Source organism: Capsicum annuum, chromosome 7, assembly GCF_002878395.1.
Source record: "Capsicum annuum cultivar UCD-10X-F1 chromosome 7, UCD10Xv1.1, whole genome shotgun sequence".
Classification (NCBI taxonomy): domain Eukaryota; kingdom Viridiplantae; phylum Streptophyta; class Magnoliopsida; order Solanales; family Solanaceae; genus Capsicum; species Capsicum annuum.
The window spans coordinates 15112184-15131918 of NC_061117.1; the positions used below are offsets into that span (position 1 = coordinate 15112184).

Sequence of the window (19735 nt, forward strand, 5' to 3'; positions counted from 1 at the left end):
TTTCTCGGACACTACACGGTTGATAGCTAATAATGAGAAGTCCAATATGTTTATTGCAGGGATTAAAGATGAAGTTAAGAGGAAACTGTTAGATATCACAGGATTTGCAGTTGGTATCTTGCTTATTCGGTACCTTGGACTTACATTGTCACACAAAAAATGGAATGTGAGAATTACAGAAAAGATTAGAGCTACATCAGCCAGGCATTTATCCTATGCTGGACGATTACAAGTGGTGAATTCAGTGTTGTTTTCTCTGCAAAACTTCTGGAGCTGAGTGTTCTTGTTGCCTCATAGTGTGTTAAAGTTGGTAGAAAAGAAGTGTAGAGATTTTTTATGGGGGTGCAATGAGGAGAAAGGGAAAATTGTCTTAGTAGCATGATCTAAGGTGTGTGCACCTAAGGCTCAGGGTGGACTAAATGTCAAAATTGCAGGTAGTGGAATATATCCTCTGGTCAAACTGATTTGGTGGTTTTGGCAGAGAAAGGAGCAGCTTTGGGTACAATGGGTGCATAGTATTTATATGAGAGGGAATGATGATTTTTGGGCTCATGACCCTTCTAATAGCTGCAGTTGGTACTGGAAACACTTGCACAAAATCAAGCTGGGAATGGTTAGCTGGTATGATCAGGATACATATACTCTCACCTCTAATGGAATGTATTCAGTTTCCATGAGCTACAATGCATTGCAGGGTGTGAGATCTACAGTTGAGGGAGCTGAGTTAATTTGGAGCAAATTGTTATTGCCAAAACACAGGTTTCTAATGTGGATTGCAGTGCAGGAAAGGCTACTCACAAGGGAAAGATTAGCAAGATTGGGACTGCACTGTGAGGATAACAAGTGTGTGCTCTGTGATAAGCAGGTGATCGAGAGTGCTAGGCACTTATTTGCAGAATTTGACAGGTCCAAAGAGGTATGGCATGGTCTCACCGGATGGCTTGGAATTACTGTCAACCTGGAAGATGTGCAGATGACTACACAGGATTAAACACAAACACTAGAGAAAAATTAAGGGGTAGTTTGGTAGAGTGTATTGAAAAACTGATGCATGCATTAGTTAATGAGCATTAATAGTACGTTGTTTGGTATAATATTTTTTACTATCCATAACTAATACTGTACTAATTATACATTGTATTGTGTATTGAGGTGTGTATTAGTAATACACACAATTTTCTATGTATTAGTAATGCAAGACTTTCAACACATGTATTAATTTATTAAATGACATTATTACCCCTTCCCTTTTTTCCCTTCTTCCTTCCCACCATATAAAAAACTGCTCTCTCTCTCTGTTTTTGTACTCTGCTTGCGATAGTTAAACCCCCGCCTGTGTTCATCTTTTCAATTCTTATTGGTATGTTCTCAATTATGCACATTAACCTGAATCTTCAGTAAACATAATACCTCTTCAATGCTTGGACGATTTGATGGTTCTCGAGTCAAGCATCTTAAGCTTAAGTTTGCTATTGTAGATGCTATTTCCAAACCATCATCTTCCCTCATGTGTGCCATGTATCCCGTTGTTCCCACAAGTTCCCAAGTCGTGCCTGATGTATCGGTTTCTTTAGCAAGATTGAAATTTCCAATCTTTGCTCGTATGTTGCTGTCAATGACAATGTTTCTAATGTTGATGTTCTTGTGGATGTAGCCTGGTTTGGTGAAATTGTGAAGATAATGAAGTCCATTAGCTACATCCAACACGATCTGAACCCTTTTTTCCCAACTTATTATGGTCTCTCGAGACTTGATTCTCGTAGAATGAAGGGTTCAAGAAAGGGTAATTTGGTCAACAAACATATTTTTACAAAAATTATATAAATATATATTATTTTTAATACATCGAACCAAACAATGTGTAAAAAATAATGTGCAACTAAACCGGCATTACTAATACTTGCATTAATAATACAAGCATTACTAATACACCTTATTTAGCATTATTCTTATACACTCTACCAAGCGACCCCTAAGGGGCATAACATACAGATTTTGTTTTGAGGCAAATAAAAACTAGTGTTCTGGAGAGAATTCATATGTATAGTGGGTCAAAATTAGCAAGGAGATGTACTTGGTTTCTCTACATGCTTTGTAACTAGTTTTCTCTGAGGCTTAGGTTGCCTTGAAACTCTTCCTTTAAGGTGGTTGAGGAACTTAGGTGCTTGTGTTGGTATGGTAATATTTACAGTTTATTACAAAAAGAAAAAACAATGAATGTAATTGCATCAAAAGTCACTCTCCTAACACAAATCCCAAAATATCAAAAGGACAGCTGACGTTGCACGTCAAAATGTTTATAGTTCTTTTGATGGTCTAACAACTCAACCCCTAAACCCAACTACAAAGTTGAAGAAGTGCTTCTCTTCAGTCTTCACATTAAACAACAGGATGAGCATGTCCTTGTATCATAGTTACAATGCTAATATTGAATTGACCCAAGATTGTTAATAATACATCCATTGAATCCCACAGCAAGAGGTCACCAACAAAATGCAGACATACCAAGATTAAGAAATTCTGTCAGTTGTTCTGGGATTTAAAGGCATCTGATGAAGGGGCAGGCAGTGCATAGACATTATTGGGCAACTTGGTTAAGACACGCCTACGTCCAGCTCCTCCGCCATAGTCATAGCCTAAATCTTGAATTTCTAAGAAGTCTTTGTAGCCTGCAGCTCATGAATAATGGAATTTTCAAGAGCTCGGTGCACAGGGTGGTGACCTATGTTGCTCAAACTCTTCAAAGATACCGTCAAATGCATGTCGGATCCTCCAAAAGTAGTGCATTTTTGGAAGATCCGCATATCAACATTTTTGAAGAGTCTGAAAGTAACATACCTGGTGAAAAACTAGCAAAACAAAGAAACATTTAGGCTCTTTCCTTTTGCAGGAAGCAGACAAGCTGACAAAGAGAGTGGACCAGAGAAGCACCTTATCAATGAAGAAAGACGAATATTAAAGACTAAGTTGAACTATTCTTTTGTAAAAGGTGACAAAAAAAGTCGATCAAAACCATGTTGAACTATTATTCCAAACTATTAGCAAAGGAAGAACGTAATCAACGCAGCAATAATATACAAATGATCTGTGTAGGTTGTCTACTAGAGGGTTCCTTTCCTTTTCTGCTTTTCCATAACCATAAGATCATCAGCTCACGATGCAATACAGCAGCCTAAAGCAAAGCAAGAAAACAAGATAACTTAATGTCTGAAATTATTCACCATAAACAGTGATTCCAGACCAACTCCTTCCTTCACCTGGCTTGACAATTACGTTAGAAGAGGTATCTTTTTTTTTTACAAAAAGTACTGTTAAAACATGTTAGAAGAGGTATCTTGAGTAACGTATGATGAAGATCCATGAATGCCACTGATAATGGAGATAATACTCCGAGGTAGTCAACATGACATGCATTTACAGTATAAACCGTCAAAAATGAAATGAGTAAACTGCTGATGCAACAGTAAAGAGGAAAAAAAGATGGGTGTCTCCAAAATCACTGATCAATCTAATCAAATCCAGTTCTTATAATACAGTTTCAAGACCTTGAAAATAGAGAACACATAATCAAACAGAAATTTGGATCAAATATGCTATAAGGCAAAACTTCGCATGCTAGTATACCATGGATGAAAAAAACACGGTATTTGATTACAAAACATTTCCTTCTTGGAAAGCCTTAAACGCCCTCTGAAATCTCTGTGACCTTTTCCTTGCCGACATCCATAATTTTCATTATGTAGGTGCCAAAGTATTCTCCTCTGCCCTGTGACACAAACATAAGCTACTCGTTCTTTCGTGCATTTTGAAATGTAAACACTGTTATGAAGAAAAATCTGTCCAAAATATAGGTCTCAAGAGTGAGACAAACCGAAATTTCACCGTATCTCACTTCATATAGTGCTGGGACAATTTTCCATCTCTCTCTATTACTAATGTCACCTTCATTCCAGCTTGCAAGAACTTCAACAGTACTGTCTAACATTGACCATCTGACACCCTTCAAGTTTATGAACATATCCCACAGCTGTGTAATTTTACAATGTAAAAACATATGGTTAATTGTTTGTCTCTTGACCACACAGATGATGTCTTGAACAAAGTTATATGCCTCTTTCTAAGGTTTTCCCGAGTCAAAAGAGCTTCTCTAGCAGCTAACCAAGTGAAACGAGCCCCCTTATATGGCTCATCTCCTATTGTTTTCGACCCACTTTATTGACAGCTAGACCATACCAAGGTGCAACTTTTCTTTTTATAGTTCCTAAGTTGATATTGTCTGTCTTGTATTGTCAGCTAAAGAGAACTTACTGTTGTTCATCTTATTTCATACATCTAAATCCCATCTTTACATAAAAAGCAATTGAAGCTTCCTATTTGCTCATGCAAAAGAATCGCTTTTGCACTTTATGTGCAGTCAAGTAGAGATCTCAAGTTTAATTCAGCTACTTCAATAGATTTGTGCAAATTTGTTTCAATCTTGGTGGGTAGGTTTATCCAAAGCTTAATCTTGTAGGTTGTAGCAGTCTAGTTGTGGATTTATTGAGCGTCCTAGATGGCTAGAGCAACTTTCCACAAAAAAAAAGTATTTTCATACTTTATGTCATAGTCGAGTTTTAAGAATTTTCACATCCTAGTGAATTGCGTAACTTGTTTGATGGATGTGACAATACAACAACAACTAATTTATTTGTATCAAATACAATACACATGCATTCTTCAAATATGGTATCTGAATTTGAAACTTACCACTTCTCACATTAACACTTAATACTACAATAGCAGCAACAACAACAACATATTGAATGTAATTCCACGAATGGGGTCTTGGGAGGGTAGTGTATGTGCAAACCTTGTCCCTACCTCATTATTCCAGCAGATCCTTAGCTTAAGAAAAAACATAACAAAGCAGTCCGGGAAAAGGAGTACCAGAAGTGTAGAAGCCACGACAAAATACTAAAGATAACATGACAACGCATTCTGAAGAAAAAGGAACAGTCTCTGCGACAAAATAATACTATAATTGAAGTACAAGAAATAACAGATAGTAATAGAAATCGAAGAATAAGAAACTACATGAGTATTGCTACAATTACTAGAATGTAAGGTTAAGAGACACAACACTCAACTATCTATGGGCCTTGTACCCCAATTCGTGTCCTCCATAGACTCCTATCTAAGATCTTGTCCTCGGTGATTTGAAGTTGAGCCATGTCGTGTCTAATCACCTCTCTTTCCAATACTTCTTCGGTCTACCTTTCTCCTGCTTCTTCCAGTCAAATACATGTCAAATACTGCAACAACTTATTTATACATGTCAAATACATTACACATCCATTCTTCAAATATGTTATCTACATTTGGAACTTACCTATTCTAACATTAACAGGCTCAACTTCAGCTTACCGAGGACAAGATATTAGACAGGAGGCTATGGAGGACACATGTTAGGGTATAAGGCCAGTGGGTAGTTGAGTGTTGTGTCTCTTAACCTTACATGCTAGTAATTGTAACAATACTCTTGTAGTTTATTGTTCTTCGATTTCTATTACTATTTGTTATTTCTTGTACTTCAATTATAGTATTATTTTCTTGCAGATGTTCCTTTTCTTCAAAATGCTTCGTCATGTTATCTTTAGTATTTTGTCAAGGCTTCTACAATTCTGATATTCCTTTTTCAGGACTGCTTTGTTATGTGTGTTCTTAAGCTAAGGATCCGCCGAAAACAAGAGGTAGGGGTAAGGTTTATGTACACACTACCCTCCCAAGACCCTACTTGAGGAATAACACTATGCTGTTGTTGTTGCAGTGTTAATGTGAAAAGCGGTAAGTTCCAAATTCAGATACCATATTTGAAGAACGCATGTGTATTGTATTTGATCTATATAAATTAGTAGTTGTAGTTGTATTGTCACATCAGTCAACCAAGTTACGCAACTCACTGGGATGTGATAATTCTTAAAACTCGACTATGGCATAAAGTATAAGAAATACTTTTTCCCTACAGTGATGTTCTGGCCATCTAGGGCGCACCTCAATAAATCCACGACCAGACTGCTATAACCTGCAAGATTAAGCATTGGATAAACCTATCCACTAAGATTGAAACAAATTTGCGCACATCTATTGTTGTAGCTGAATTAAAACTTGGGGTCTCTACTTGACTGCAGCATAAATTGCAAAAGCGATTCTTTTACATGAGCATAATTTTCATCAAACAGGTGCCAAAGTCTTCACCTCTTCCGTGTCACAAACGCAGTCAGCATCTGGTAAGGTCGGATAAGCTACCCGTTCTTACGTGCATTTTAAATGTAAACACTGCTATAGAGAAAGATCAATCCAAAATATACGTCTCAAGCGAGAAACTGAAATTTCACCTCATCTCACTTCATACAGTGTGAGCAAATAAATACCTTGAAATTGGGATAACAGTGGTGTGTGGGCCAATTTACATGCACCATAACAATGCCACAAAGTACCAACTACCTCACACCAGCACAAGTACTAGGTTGTTGGCCCACCATGGCTTAGGAATATTCCAAACACTTTTGCCTTAACTGAAGATAGAACCCTCATCTCCTATTTGTTTTTAGAATACAAACATATAAACATAAGCACAATTGTTCTGGAATCCAAAATGGTACTCACAACATTCTTGCTCTTCTTACAAGGATCCTAACACTTCTATAATTAGATCATGACTCCGTATATATTCAGACTTAAACAGAAAGGAATTAAGAATATAGTTTGATTTGATCTTTTGTAAAGTGCAATTTGTATCTTCAAAACATCTACAGTTCGGGGAATCTTAGTAGCTTAGTTAGTTAGTTACCTGAACTCCTACCTTGTTGGTGAGGGTTCGATTCTCCACATTGTAATCCCCTCCCCTATTCATGCAATTTGTATCTTCAAAACATCTACAGTTCGGGGAATCTTAGTAGCTTAGTTAGTTAGTTACCTGAACTCTTACCTTGTTGGTGAGGGTTCGATTCTCCACATTGTAATCCCCTCCCCTATTCCCCTTCCCCTCCCCCCAATTTTTGTAAAAAAAAAAACATCTACAGTTCCTCCCTTTTCAAATTATCCACCAAATAGTTGCTGGGACAATTTTCCATCTATCTCTATTACCAATGTCTCCGTCATTCCAGGTTTCAAGAACTTCAACAGTACTGTCTAGCATTAACCATCTGACACCCTTCAAGTTTATGAACATATCCCATAGTTGGCTAGTGATTTTACAATGTAAAAACAGATGGTTAATTGTTTGTCTCTTGTCCACACAGATAACGTTTTGAACAAAGTTATATGCCTCTTTCTAAAGTTTTCCCGAGTCAAAAGAGCTACTCTAGCAGCTAACCAAGTGGAACGATCCATCTTATATGGCTCATCTCCTATTGTTTTCAACCAACTTTATTGACAGCTAGACCATACCAAGGTTCAACTTTCTTTTTATAGTTCCTAAGTTGATATGTCTATCTTGTTTTGTCAGCTATAGAGAACTTACTGTGGTTCATCTCATTTCATACAAAGTTTAAATTTCATCTTCATATAAAAAGCAATTGAGGCTTCCTATTTGCTCGTGCAAAAGATTCGCTTTTGCGCTTTATACTGCAGTCAAGTAGAGATCCCAAGTTTTAATTTAGCAACTTCAATAGATTTGTGCAAATTTGTTTCTATCTTGGTGGGTAGGTTTATCCAAAGCTTAATCTTGTAGGTTGTAGCATCCAGGTCGTGGATTTATTGAGGTGCGTCCTAGATGGCCAGAGCAACTTGCCACAAAAACAAGTATTTTCATACTTTATGCCATAGTCGAGTTTTAAGAATTTTCACATCCTAGTGAATTGCATAACTTGGTTGATGGATGTCACAATACAACTAATTATTTTGTAGCAAATACAATACACATGCATTCTTCAAATATGGTAGCAGAATTTGGAACTTACCACTTCTCACATTAACACTTAATACTACAATAGTACCAGCAACAACATACTCAATGTCATTCCACAAGTGGGGTCTTGGGAGGATAGTGTGTGTGCAAACCTTGCACCTACCTCATGTTTCCAGCAGACCCTTAGCTTAAGAAAAAACATAACAAAGCAGTCCGGGAAAAAGAGTACCAGAAGTGTAGAAGCCATGACAAAATACTAAAGATAACATGACAACGCATTCTAAAGAGAAAGGAACAGCCTCTGTGACAAAATAATACTATAATTGAAGTACAAAAATAATAGATAATAACAGAAATCGAAGAATAAGAAACTACACGAGTATTGCTAAAATTACTAGAATGTAAGGTTAAGAGACACAACACTCAACTACCTATTGGCCTTATACCCCAATTCGTGTCCTCCTAGCCTTCTATCTTAAGATCTTGTCCTCGGTGAGCTGAAGTTGAGCCATGTCGTGTCTAATCACCTCTCTTTCCAATACTTCTTCGGCCTGAAGGAGCAGCTTTGGGTACAATGGGTGCATAGTTTTTATATGAGAGGGATGACGATTTTTGGGCTCATAACCCTTCTAAAAGCCACAGTTGGTACTGGAAACACTTAAACAAAATCAAGCTGGGAATGGTTAGCTGGTATGATCAGGAAAGATATACTCTCACCTCTAATGGAATGTATTCAGTTTCCATGAGCTACAATCCATTGCAGGGAGTGAGATCTCCATTTAAGGGAGCTGAATTAATTTGGAGCAAATTGTTATTGCCTAAGCACAGGTTTCTAATGTGGATTGCGGTGCAGGAAAGGCTTTTCACAAGGGAAAGATTAGCAAGATTGGGACTGCTTTATGAGGATGACAAGTGTGTGCTTTTCACAAGTGTGCTAGGCACCTATTTGCAGAATGTGACTGGTCCAAAGAGGTATGGTATGGTCTCACAGGATGGCTTGGTATTATTGTCAACCTGGAAGATGTGCAGATGACTATACAAACACGAACACAGGAGAAAGTTTAACAGAGAGGTGGTTGCTGCTAGTTATGGGGCTTTGTTATAACATATATGGCAGGCACGGAATGGGAAAATCTTCAAGGGACAGTGTACATACAGATTTTGTTTTGCGGCAAATACAACTTGTTCTGGAGAGAACTCATATGTATAGCGGGTCACAATTAGCTAGGAGGTGTACTTGGTTTCTCAACATGCTTTGTAACTAGTTATCTCTGAGGCTTAGGTTGCCTGTACACTCTTCCTAGAAGGAGGTCGAGGACCTTAGGTGCTCTTTAGTTGTATTAAACAAACCCCAACTCCAAAGTAGAATTAGTGTTTCTCTTCAGACTTCACTTTAAATGACAGGATGAGAATGTCCTTGTATCATAGTTACACTGCTAATATTGAATTGACCCAAGATTGTTAATAATACATCCATTGAATCCCACAGCAAGAGGTCACCAACAAAAATGCAGACATACCAAGATTCCGTCAGTTGTTCTGGGATTTAACGGCATCTGATGAAGGGACTGGCAATGCATAGCCATTCCTGGGAAACTTGGTTACGACACACCTCCATCCTGCTTCCTCCACCTTAGCCATAGCCTAATTCTTGAACTTCTAAGAAGTCTTTAAAGCCTGCAGATCATGAATAGTGGGATTTTCAAGAGCACAGGGTGGTGACCTATGTTGCTCAAACTCATCAAAAATACCGCCAAGCACATGTCGGATCCTCCAAAAGTAGTGCATTTCTGGAAGATCCGACACGGGCATAGCAACATTTTTGAAGAGTCTGAAAGCAATATAGCTGGTGAAAAACTAGCAAAACAAAGAAACATTTTGGCTCTTTCCTTTTGCAGGAAGTAGACAAGCTGACAAGAAGAGTGGACCAGAGAAGCACCTTATCAATGAAGAAAGACGAATATTAAAGACTAAGTTGAACTATTCTTTTGTAAAAGGTGACAAAAGAAAATTGATCAAAACCATGTTGAACTATTATTCCAAGCTATTAGCAAGGAAGAAGGTAATCAACGCAGCAATGATAAACAAATGATCTGTGTACGTTGTCTACCAGAGGGTTCCTTCCCCTTTCTGCTTTTCCATAACCATAAGATCGTCAGTTCGTGATGCAATACTGCAGCTCAAAGCAAAGCAAGATAACTTAATATCTGAAATTACTCACCTTAAACAGTGATTCCAGGCCAACTCCTTCCTTCACCTGGCTTGACAGGCTTCTTTTTTTTTTTTTTGACAAAAAGTACTGTAAAACATGTTAGAAGAGATATGTTGAGTAAGGTATGATGAAGATTCATGAATGCCACTGATAATGGAGATAATACTCCGAGGTAGTCACCATGACGTATGCATTTACAGTATAAACCGTCAAATATGAAATGCGTGAACAGCTGATGCAACATTGAAGAGGCAAAAAAGATAAGGTGTCTCCAAAATCGCTGATCAATCTAATCAAATCCAGTTCTTAAAATGTCAGTTTCAAGGCCTTGAAAACAGAGAACACATGATAAAACAGAAATTTGGATCAAAGATGCTATAAGGCAAAACTTCGAATGCTAGTATATCATGGATGAAAAAAACACGGTATTTGATTACAAAACATTTCCTTCCTGGAAGCCTTAAACTCCCTCTGAAATCTCTCTGACCTTTTCCTTGCCTAAATCTATAATTTTCATTATGTAGGTGCCAAAGTGTTCACCTCTGCCCTGTCACAAACATAATCAGCAGACGGTAGGGTCAGATAAGCTACCCGTTCTTTCGAGCATTTAAACACTGCTATGAAGAAAAAGCTGTCCAAAATATAGATCTCAAGAATGAGACAAACCGAAATTTCACCTTATCTCACTTCATACAGTATGAGAAAATAAATCCCTTAAAATGGGATAACAGTAATTGGTGGGCCAACTTACACGCACCACAACTATGCCACGAAGTACCAAGTACCTCATACTAGCACCAGTACTAGGTTGTTGGGGCACCATGGCTTAGGAATATTCCAAACACTTTTGCCTCAACTGAGGATGGTTAATTGTCTCTGTCTCTTGTCCACACAAGAGATAACGTCTTGAACAAAGTTATATGCCTCTGTCTAAAGTTTTCCTGAGTCAAAAGAGCTTCTCTAGCAGCTAACCAAGTGGAACGAGCCACCTTATATGGCTCATCTCCTATTGTTTTCAACCTACTTTATTGACAGCTAGACCATACCAAGGTGCAACTTCTCTTTTTATAGTTCCTAAGTTGATATGTCTGTCTTGTTTTGTCAGCTATAGAGAACTTACTGTGGTTCATCTCATTTCATACAAAGTCTAAATACCATCTTCACATAAAAAGCAATTGAGGCTTACTATTTTCTCGTGCAAAAGAATCGCTTTTGCACTTTATGCTGCAGTCAAGTAGAGATCCCAAGTTTTAATCCAGCTACTTCAATAGATTTGCGCAAATTTGTTTCAATCTTGGTGGGTAGGTGTATCCAAAGCTTAATCTTGTAGGTTGTACCAGTCTGGTCATGGATTTATTGAGGTGCGTCCTAGATGGCCAAAGCAACTTCCCAAAGAAAAAGTATTTTCATACTGTATGCCATAGTCGAATTTTAAGAATTTTCACATCCCAGTGAATTGCATAACTTGGTTGATGGATGTGAAAATACAACAACTAATTTATTTGTATCAAATACAATACACATGGGTTCTTCAAATATGTTATCTGAATTTGGAACTTACCACTTCTCACATAACACTTAATATGATAGCAGCAACAACAACAACATACTCAGTATAATTCCACAAATGGGGTCTTGGGAGTGTAGTGCGTGTGCAAACCTTGCCCCTACCCCATGTATCCAGCTAAGGAAAAAAAAGGCAGTCCGGGAAAAGGAGTACCAGAAGTGTAGAAGCCATGACAAAATACTAAAAAATACATAACGCATTCTGAAGAAAAAGGAAAAGCCTCTACAACAAAATAATACTACAATTAAAGTACAAGAAATAACTGATAGTAATAGAAATCGAAGAATAAGAAACTACACGAATATTGCTACAATTACTAGAATGTAAGGTTAAGAGACACAACACTCAACTACGTATTGGTCTTATACCCTTATTCGTGTCCTCCATAGTCTCCTATCTAAGATCTTGTCCTCGGTGAGCTGATGTTGAGCCATGTCGTGTCTAATCACCTCTCTTTCCAATACTTCTTCGGCCTACCTCTACCTCTCCTGACACCTTCCATAGCCGGCTCTAAATTGGGACATTAGTTCATCTCTTCTTCACATGCTCGAACCATCTCAGTCTCGCTTCCTGCTTTTTATCCTCTCCAAAGCTTGGGTAGCTTAGACCTTAGTCGATGGAGCTTCCTTGACCTTATTTTTTGCGCTAATCTTGGCTCGTTCATCGGCACTGTGAATGTACTCAGAAACAATGGTAGCAGCGATCACCAATTGTTTAGCCAAATGGCGATTAATTTCAATGACGTTATCATGATTGGGAGTAGCAAAGAAGTGAAATTAGGGTTTGAACAAGGAGGGCACAAGTAACCTTGGGGGGGGAAGGAATCAACATCAGGGATGCAAGAGAGGTGTGAGATAGAGGTGCATTTTGAGCATTGGATACAGAGGTGAGGGGGAGGAGGGTTGTCGAGGAAGATATCAAAGCAGATAGGGCAGAAGGAACCTGGGTAGGAGTCGAGTACCCATGCAGTGCAAAGATGGCGGTAGACACCTCTGTAGGGGAGATGGTGGAGGATGCAAGGGCGTTTGACGAAGCAAACTGCACATTCACGGCCTTCCAATGGTTGCTCCTCCACTTGCTGCAGCATCAGAACTAACAATCTTCTCTAACCCTAATGGTCTATCGTACTTAGAAACAATGGTAGCATTTTGGAGAGACATTGTTCTATAAAGCTTCCAATCTGGAACATAGGCCAGTTTCGAGTCCCATACAATAGATGCAACATTTTCTTGAACTATTCACTACTCTCTCCGTCCCATTTTATGTGGTGTACTTTTCTTTATAGTCTGACACAAAAAAAATGTCAGCTTGCTATAATTAGTATCCATTTAACTTTAAAATTCCTTTTTTACCCTTAATGAAGTGATTTAACCATGAAAAAATATTTACAGCCACACAAATATCAAAGGATTGTTTTCACCCACAAGTTTCAAAAGTCTTTCATTATTTCTTAAACTCTGTGTTAAGTCAAATGACGCCACAGAAAATGGAGCGGAGGGAGTATATACAACTTGACCAAATAATTAATTCCATGTCAACTTGAACCAAAATGTCTCATAGCTGATGTATACATGATAAATTTACAAAAGCCAAGAGGAGAGTATTCAGTAAGTAATGACATCTAGTGGAACAAAACTAACGCGTGCAGCTAACACGCTGCATATCTCTAGCCCGATTTTTCCGGAGAAGATATAAAATGGCAAGTAAAAGAATGCAATATCTTTTACTTTCCATTCTAGTTTCCTCCACTATATTAAGATTTCAAAGATTTGTCTAGTAAATTTCATAGCCCATGATGAGAGGCCCATTTTCTCTCAAGATATATGAGAGCAAGTTAATAAGGACTGATATAAAATCGTTTAGATTCATTAATGAAGGCATCTAAAACTCAAAAGTTTCACACATTAATCTGGAACTCTTCAAACATCTCCGACCTTGCAAAGGAAACTCAGCCAAATATTGGTGGAACTTGAATTTTCCAAATTGCAAGTATGACAATTGAATGAGTTATATATTAACATTAACAACTCTCTTAAGAAAATTTTCCCAAATTGCATGGATGAGTGTTATGTGCTAATGATTTCCATGTAATAAAGGATATATGTATTTATTTCAGTCATAAATGCATGTAGAGTAAATAAAAAACAAAAGAGGGGGCTGGATACTTAGAATCTAAACAACTCTTTTATATCAGTCCTTACAAATAAACTTGATATTACGATAGCCCATTAGGGTTAGAGAAAATTGCTAGTTTTGATGCCGCAGCAAGTGGAGGAGCAGCCATTGGAAGGCCGTGAATGTGCAGCTTGCTTCGTCAAATGCCCCTTCATCCTCCACCATCTCCCCTACAAAGGTGTCTACCGCCATCTTTGCACTACATGTGTACTCGACTCCCACCCAGGTTCCTTCTGCCCCATCTGCTTTGATATCTTCCTCCACAACCCTCACATCGGTATCCAATGCTCAAAATGCAACTCTATCTCACCCCTCTCTTGCATCCCTGATGTTGCTTCCTCCTCCCAAGGTTACTTGTGCCCTCCTTGTTCAAACCCTAATTTCACTTACTTCTTTGCTACTCCCAATCATGATAACGTCATTGAAATTAACCTCTATTTGGCTAAACAATTAGTGGTCGTTGCTACCATTGTTTCTAAGTACATTCACAGTGCTGATGAACTATCCAGGATTAGCGCCAAAAATAAGGTCAAGGAAGCTCCATCGGCTAAGGTCGAAGCTACCCAAGCTTTGGAGCGGATAAGAAGCAGGAAGCGAGGAAGCGAGACTGAGATGGTTCAAGCATGTAAAGAAGAGATGAATGAATGTCCCAATTTAGAGCCGGCTATGGAAGGTGTTAGGAGAGGTAAAGGTAGGCCGAAGAAGTATCAAGAAAAGAGGTGATTAGGCAGGACATGGCTCAACTTCAACTTGCCCAGGACAAGATCTTAGATAGGAGACTATGAAGGACACGAATTGGAGTATAAGGCTAGTAGGTAGTTGAGTCTTGTATTTCTTAACCTTACATGCTAGGAATTGAAACAATACTCTTGTAGTTTCTTGTACTTCAATTTCTATTATTATTTGTTATTTCGTGTACTTCAATTATAGTATTATTTTGTCGCAGACACTGTTCCTTTTCGTGAGAATGTTTTGTCATGTTATCTTTAGTATTTTGTCGTCGCTTCTACATTTCTAGTATTTCATTTCCCGGATTGCTTTGTTATGTTTTTTCTTAAGCTAAGGGTCTACTGAAAACAGGAGGTAGGGGTAAGGTTTGCGTACACACTACTCTCCCAAGACCCCGCTTATGGAATAACACTAGTATTATGTTGTTGTTGTTGTTGTTGTAGTAGTTTAAGTGTTAATGTGAGAATCGGCAAGTTCCAAATTCAGATACCATATTTGAATGCATGTATACTGTATTTGATACACATAAATTAGTTGTTGCATTTGTATTGTCACGGACATCAACCAAGTTATGCATATCACTAGAATGTGAAAATTCTTAAAACTCGACTATGACAATAAGTATAAAAATACATTTTTGTGGAGTGGTGCTCGAACCACCTAAGGTGCAGGGGCGGAGCTACCCATTAAATAGGGGGTTCGGATAAACCCCCTTCGACGAAAAATTATACTATATTTACATGGCTAAAATTATATTTTTATGTATATATATATAATAGATGGTAAACCCCCTTCGATTAATTCGTATGTTCACTTGTGAACCCCCTTAGGGGCCGTTTGAAAGAGTGTATTGAAAAATTAATGCATGCATTAGGTTAATGTGTATTACTAATACCTTGTTTGGTATACTTTTGCATCCTATGTATAATTAATGTTTGCATTAGTTATACACTCTATTGTGTATTAAGGTGTGTATTACTAATACCTCAAAATCCATGGTATTAGCAATGCAATGGATCCAATAAATACATTAACATGATTAAAGACATTATTATCCTTCAAAAAAAATTTCACATCCTTTCTAACATATATATGGAGGATATTTTTGTAAAAAAAAAAAATTTTAAGAAATTATTTAATTCATGTTATTTTTAATACATCAAACCAAACACTGCATAAGAAAAAATACAAGCATAACTAATGCAAGCATAGCTAACACAAGCATTACTAACACACCGTATTTTGCATTATTCTTATACACTCTACCAAACGACCCCTTAGTGAAAATCCTGGCTCCGCCACTGCTAGGGTGCACCTCAATAAATCCACATGCAGACTGCGACAACCTAAAAGATTAACCGTTGGATAAACCTACCCACCAAGGTTGAAATAAATTGGCACACATTTATTGTTGATGCTGGATTAGAACTTGGGATCTCTAATTGTTACTATGTCTCAACCTAAGTTGCTCGGACTCTCCAAAAACGTTGCCGCACCCGTGTCGGATCCTTCAAAAAATACACTATTTTTTGGAGGATCCGACACGTACCCGTAGACATTTTTGAAGAGTCCGAGCGACTTAGGTCTCAACCCCTTGATTGCAACATAAAGCGTTAAAGCAATTCTTTTGCATGAGCAAATAGGAAGCCTCAGCTGCTTTTTATGAGAGATGGAACTTAGACTTTGTATGAAATGAGATGAACACCATTAAGTTCTCTTTAGCTGATAAAACAAAGATTGACATATTAACTCAGGAACTATAATAAAATGCCTAAAGATAAGTCTTGGTAGTTGGTAGAGACATTGTAACTGTAAATGATAAGATATATCTCAGCATTATCTAATAGATCACTAGCAAGTATCATACGGTTGCCTCCGGCAATTTGAAGAAGACAAAAGGCAATCTGGCAGCTTAAAAAGGAAATGAACTATGTGTGTTACGATGAAATGATAGACAATTATTTCATCTAATTACCTTTTGGCAGTTTTATAGAGCAACCAACAGTAAAGCAATAAAACATTATGCAGAAACTACCAGAAGCATGCTATCTCAATTGCTTGTAGTTAATATAATATAGAAATCATTTAGGGGAAACCCTTATTCAAGGGTGAAGTTTTTCCATTCTGCTCTTTGTTTATCAAGGAAAATAAACAGAGTGGAAGAAAAAAACATCTGTTTCTTTTTTTTGTATAACCGTGGTGTTAAGTCAGCTTGCGCGCACCTCGACTAATTCCACGGAATACCTGTCACCTCCCACCAGCAATAGATATCAGGTAGCTCAGTCCACCAAGCCTAGAGCAGATGCTTCGAACATAAATAGTACCTTCAAACAAAAGCATCTGCTAACTATATGAGATGTTTGCTGCAAAGAGTAGAGAAGATGTCACATGGGAAATGCAAAAAATGATAAAAACTGTGTGAGGTAAGTGTTAAGTTCCAAATCTAGATACCATTGTGTTTGAGACGTATAAATTAGTTATTGCAGTTGTATCATCAAATTATTTCATGATAGTGGTGTCCGATTTGCTTGGTGCAGCTCTACTATTCCACGGTAGGTAGGCAGGAAGATATAACTTAATCACTGGAATTTGAACCTGCAAACCTCATATGTATGCAGCAAATTATGAAGAACACCGCTATATTTCTTCTTCTCTTGCTCCCCCAAAGACTAAATCATTTTACTAGCAAAGATAGGATGCAAAGTGTGAATTCTCCTTTTCCCTTACCACTTTATAAGTATATCAGTGAGCTTAGACAGTATAACAACGGTTTACCATTGTTAACTCTTTAGTTCAACATGTTCTCTTGCTTTCAATAAGGATGATAAATTACCAAATAGTGCTTCAAACTAGCTCGTATACTTAAACTTGACTAGTATGTGCAGAAAACAATGCCATATGGAAACTCATTCGATACAAGAGAACATCATCGTAATCAAGAATCATACATCACGTATTCATGACTAATAGAAAAGCTTCATTCTAAAGTATAAGAAATAAAGCGTCATTCTAAAGCATAAGAAATTCATGTTCACGGATTCAATCTCAGAAATGTAAATGTGACTCTCTTCAGAAGAAATAAGCGAACACATAACTCTCATCTTCAAATATAAATACATGAGATACAGAATAGCATATCCAGCAACAAACAGATAAATGTTAACTGAATTTTCCATCCTAAACTACATTCTTCAACATCTGAAATTAATCACATCAAAAGTCACTCTCCTACCACAAATGTTCCTAAACTATCAAAAGGACAGCTGACATTACAGGTCTAAATATTTATAGTTCTTTTGACAGTCTTACAATTCAACACCTAACCCCAACTCCACGGTTGAATTAAACAACAGCATAAGCAACAGGATGAGCATGTCCTTGTAGGATAGCTACATTGCTAATATTGAATTGTCACAAAGATTTGTGTTAAAACAACATTCTTTGAGTCCCAAAGCAAAAGGTCACCAACAAAACATACCAAGATTCAGAAATTTGCTCAGTTGTTGTTCTGAGATTTGATGGCATCCGATGAAGGGGCTGGCAGTGCATAGCCATTCTTCGGCAATTTGGTTAAGATACGCCTCTGTCCTGCTTCCTCCGCTTTCCCAAACAGTTGCCTTCTCAACACTTCATGTAAATGCCCAAATAACTCCTTCTTCAAAGCCTCAAAAGCCAAATCAAGTCTTTCCAACTCCTCCATGGCATTTTTATTATACATAAACAACCCATAGTACAAATCAAAACTATCACTAGCAGTATTCTCCACCAAATTCAACAAAGTCTCATACCCTTTCGTATTTATCGGAGTCGTCTCCAAATCCAACTTCTCCAACACCCTCCCCATCGTATGCGTAATGAACTGTGAACCAGCAGCATACCTATCATGTTCAGCACATGTCATTTGCACCATCCTACACCCTTCTTTCTCAAATATATCAAGAAACTTATCAACCCTTGCTGTTCTTGATTTCCCTTCACCGATACGAACTTTATCAAACACAAATGCCAAATCTTTCCAACTATCCTTCCCACTTTCGGGTCCAAACATAGGATGAGTACACAATATATCAAAATGGCTAGGCAAAACTTGATGAAAAATATTCTTAGGAAATTCTTTTACAGACAAAACATCAACAAACAAGGTATTCCTTTTCAACCTCTGAATAGGCAGTGATTTAAGCACAGGTTCAGTGGATATAATTGAAGTACAAAGTACAATAACATCAGGGTGTTGTTCACATAAATCATGTGGATCTTGGAAAAAAGAAACACCTAATGAATTAGCAATATTTGAATAATCAGTTCTTGAATGAGCAAATACAATATGACCTTGTCTAACAAAGGCTTTAGCAAGAAACTGACCAAAGTTACCAAAACCAACTATGGCTATTTTGAGTCTACCTGACTGAGCATATTGATTTGATACTAATGATTCATAATCATATGGTTGTGCTGCATCAATGGCTTTGATAGCAAGGCGGCGGGGTTGGTTGGGTGGTGGGGTGGTGACAGAAAAGTGGTGGTGGCGGCGGGTAGAGGGGATGGGGTGAGAATAGGGATGGGAGGTGAGATGAGAGAATCTTGGGGTTGGCTTAGATTGAAGTGAGGTGAAAGGCAACATGGTACTTTTGTGGGTGTACAATGATGTCTGAACAGAAAGAAAGAATCTTGAATTTTGGACTGTGATTCTTGATTTTGTTGAAAAGGTAAAATTTTGGGCCTAAGATTTTTGAGAGAATTTGAGGCAAGGGGAGAGATTTATAGGATTTATATGGGGTGGTTGGGGTTTGGGGGGGAGAGGTGAAGGAAGACTTTTTCCAAGAAGGGAGAGAGAGGGATTGAAAATTTGGAAGGTTGAAAACTTGGCAAAAAATGGAAAATGGGATGTGGTGTGGTGGACTACTTTTTTGTTTGGGTTGGGGGTGGGAGTTGGTGGCTCAAGAATTCAAAACAATAAACTTCAAAGTACTGCTTCCCTTTCATAATAATTGACATATTTACTTCAAAAAAAAAAAAAACGTACCTCAAAATATAACATGATTAAAGATCAAGACATAATAGACCATATTTAATACGGCTCAATAGGGTTATATTAGTCAAATTACATCACTTATTAATTTTTTCTTAAGAATTATGCAAAGAATAAACATGTCAAGTAATATGA

General features: G+C 37.6%; 1 protein-coding gene across 11 annotated transcripts in view; it reads right to left on the minus strand.

Annotated features, from left to right (window-relative positions):
* Positions 1-19521, minus strand: part of LOC107856230 (arogenate dehydrogenase 2, chloroplastic) — a 28912-nt gene extending 9391 nt beyond the window's left edge. The window contains exons 1-5 of one of the 11 annotated variants that reach the window (XR_007057610.1): positions 18050-19445; positions 16794-16911; positions 10110-10187; positions 2932-9565; positions 2224-2849 (exon numbers count right to left, since the gene is read on the minus strand). Coding sequence is in view for 3 of the 11 variants with exons in the window: in XM_047415199.1 (XP_047271155.1) it covers positions 18068-19192 (1125 nt within the window). In the remaining 8 variants the exon portion in view is untranslated. Of the gene's footprint in view, positions 1-1410; positions 15537-16532; positions 16912-18049 lie in introns of those variants that run through there. The other 10 variants (XR_007057615.1, XR_007057612.1, XR_007057611.1 and 7 more) reach the window with 10 other exon arrangements.
* Positions 19522-19735: the final 214 nt, after the last annotated feature.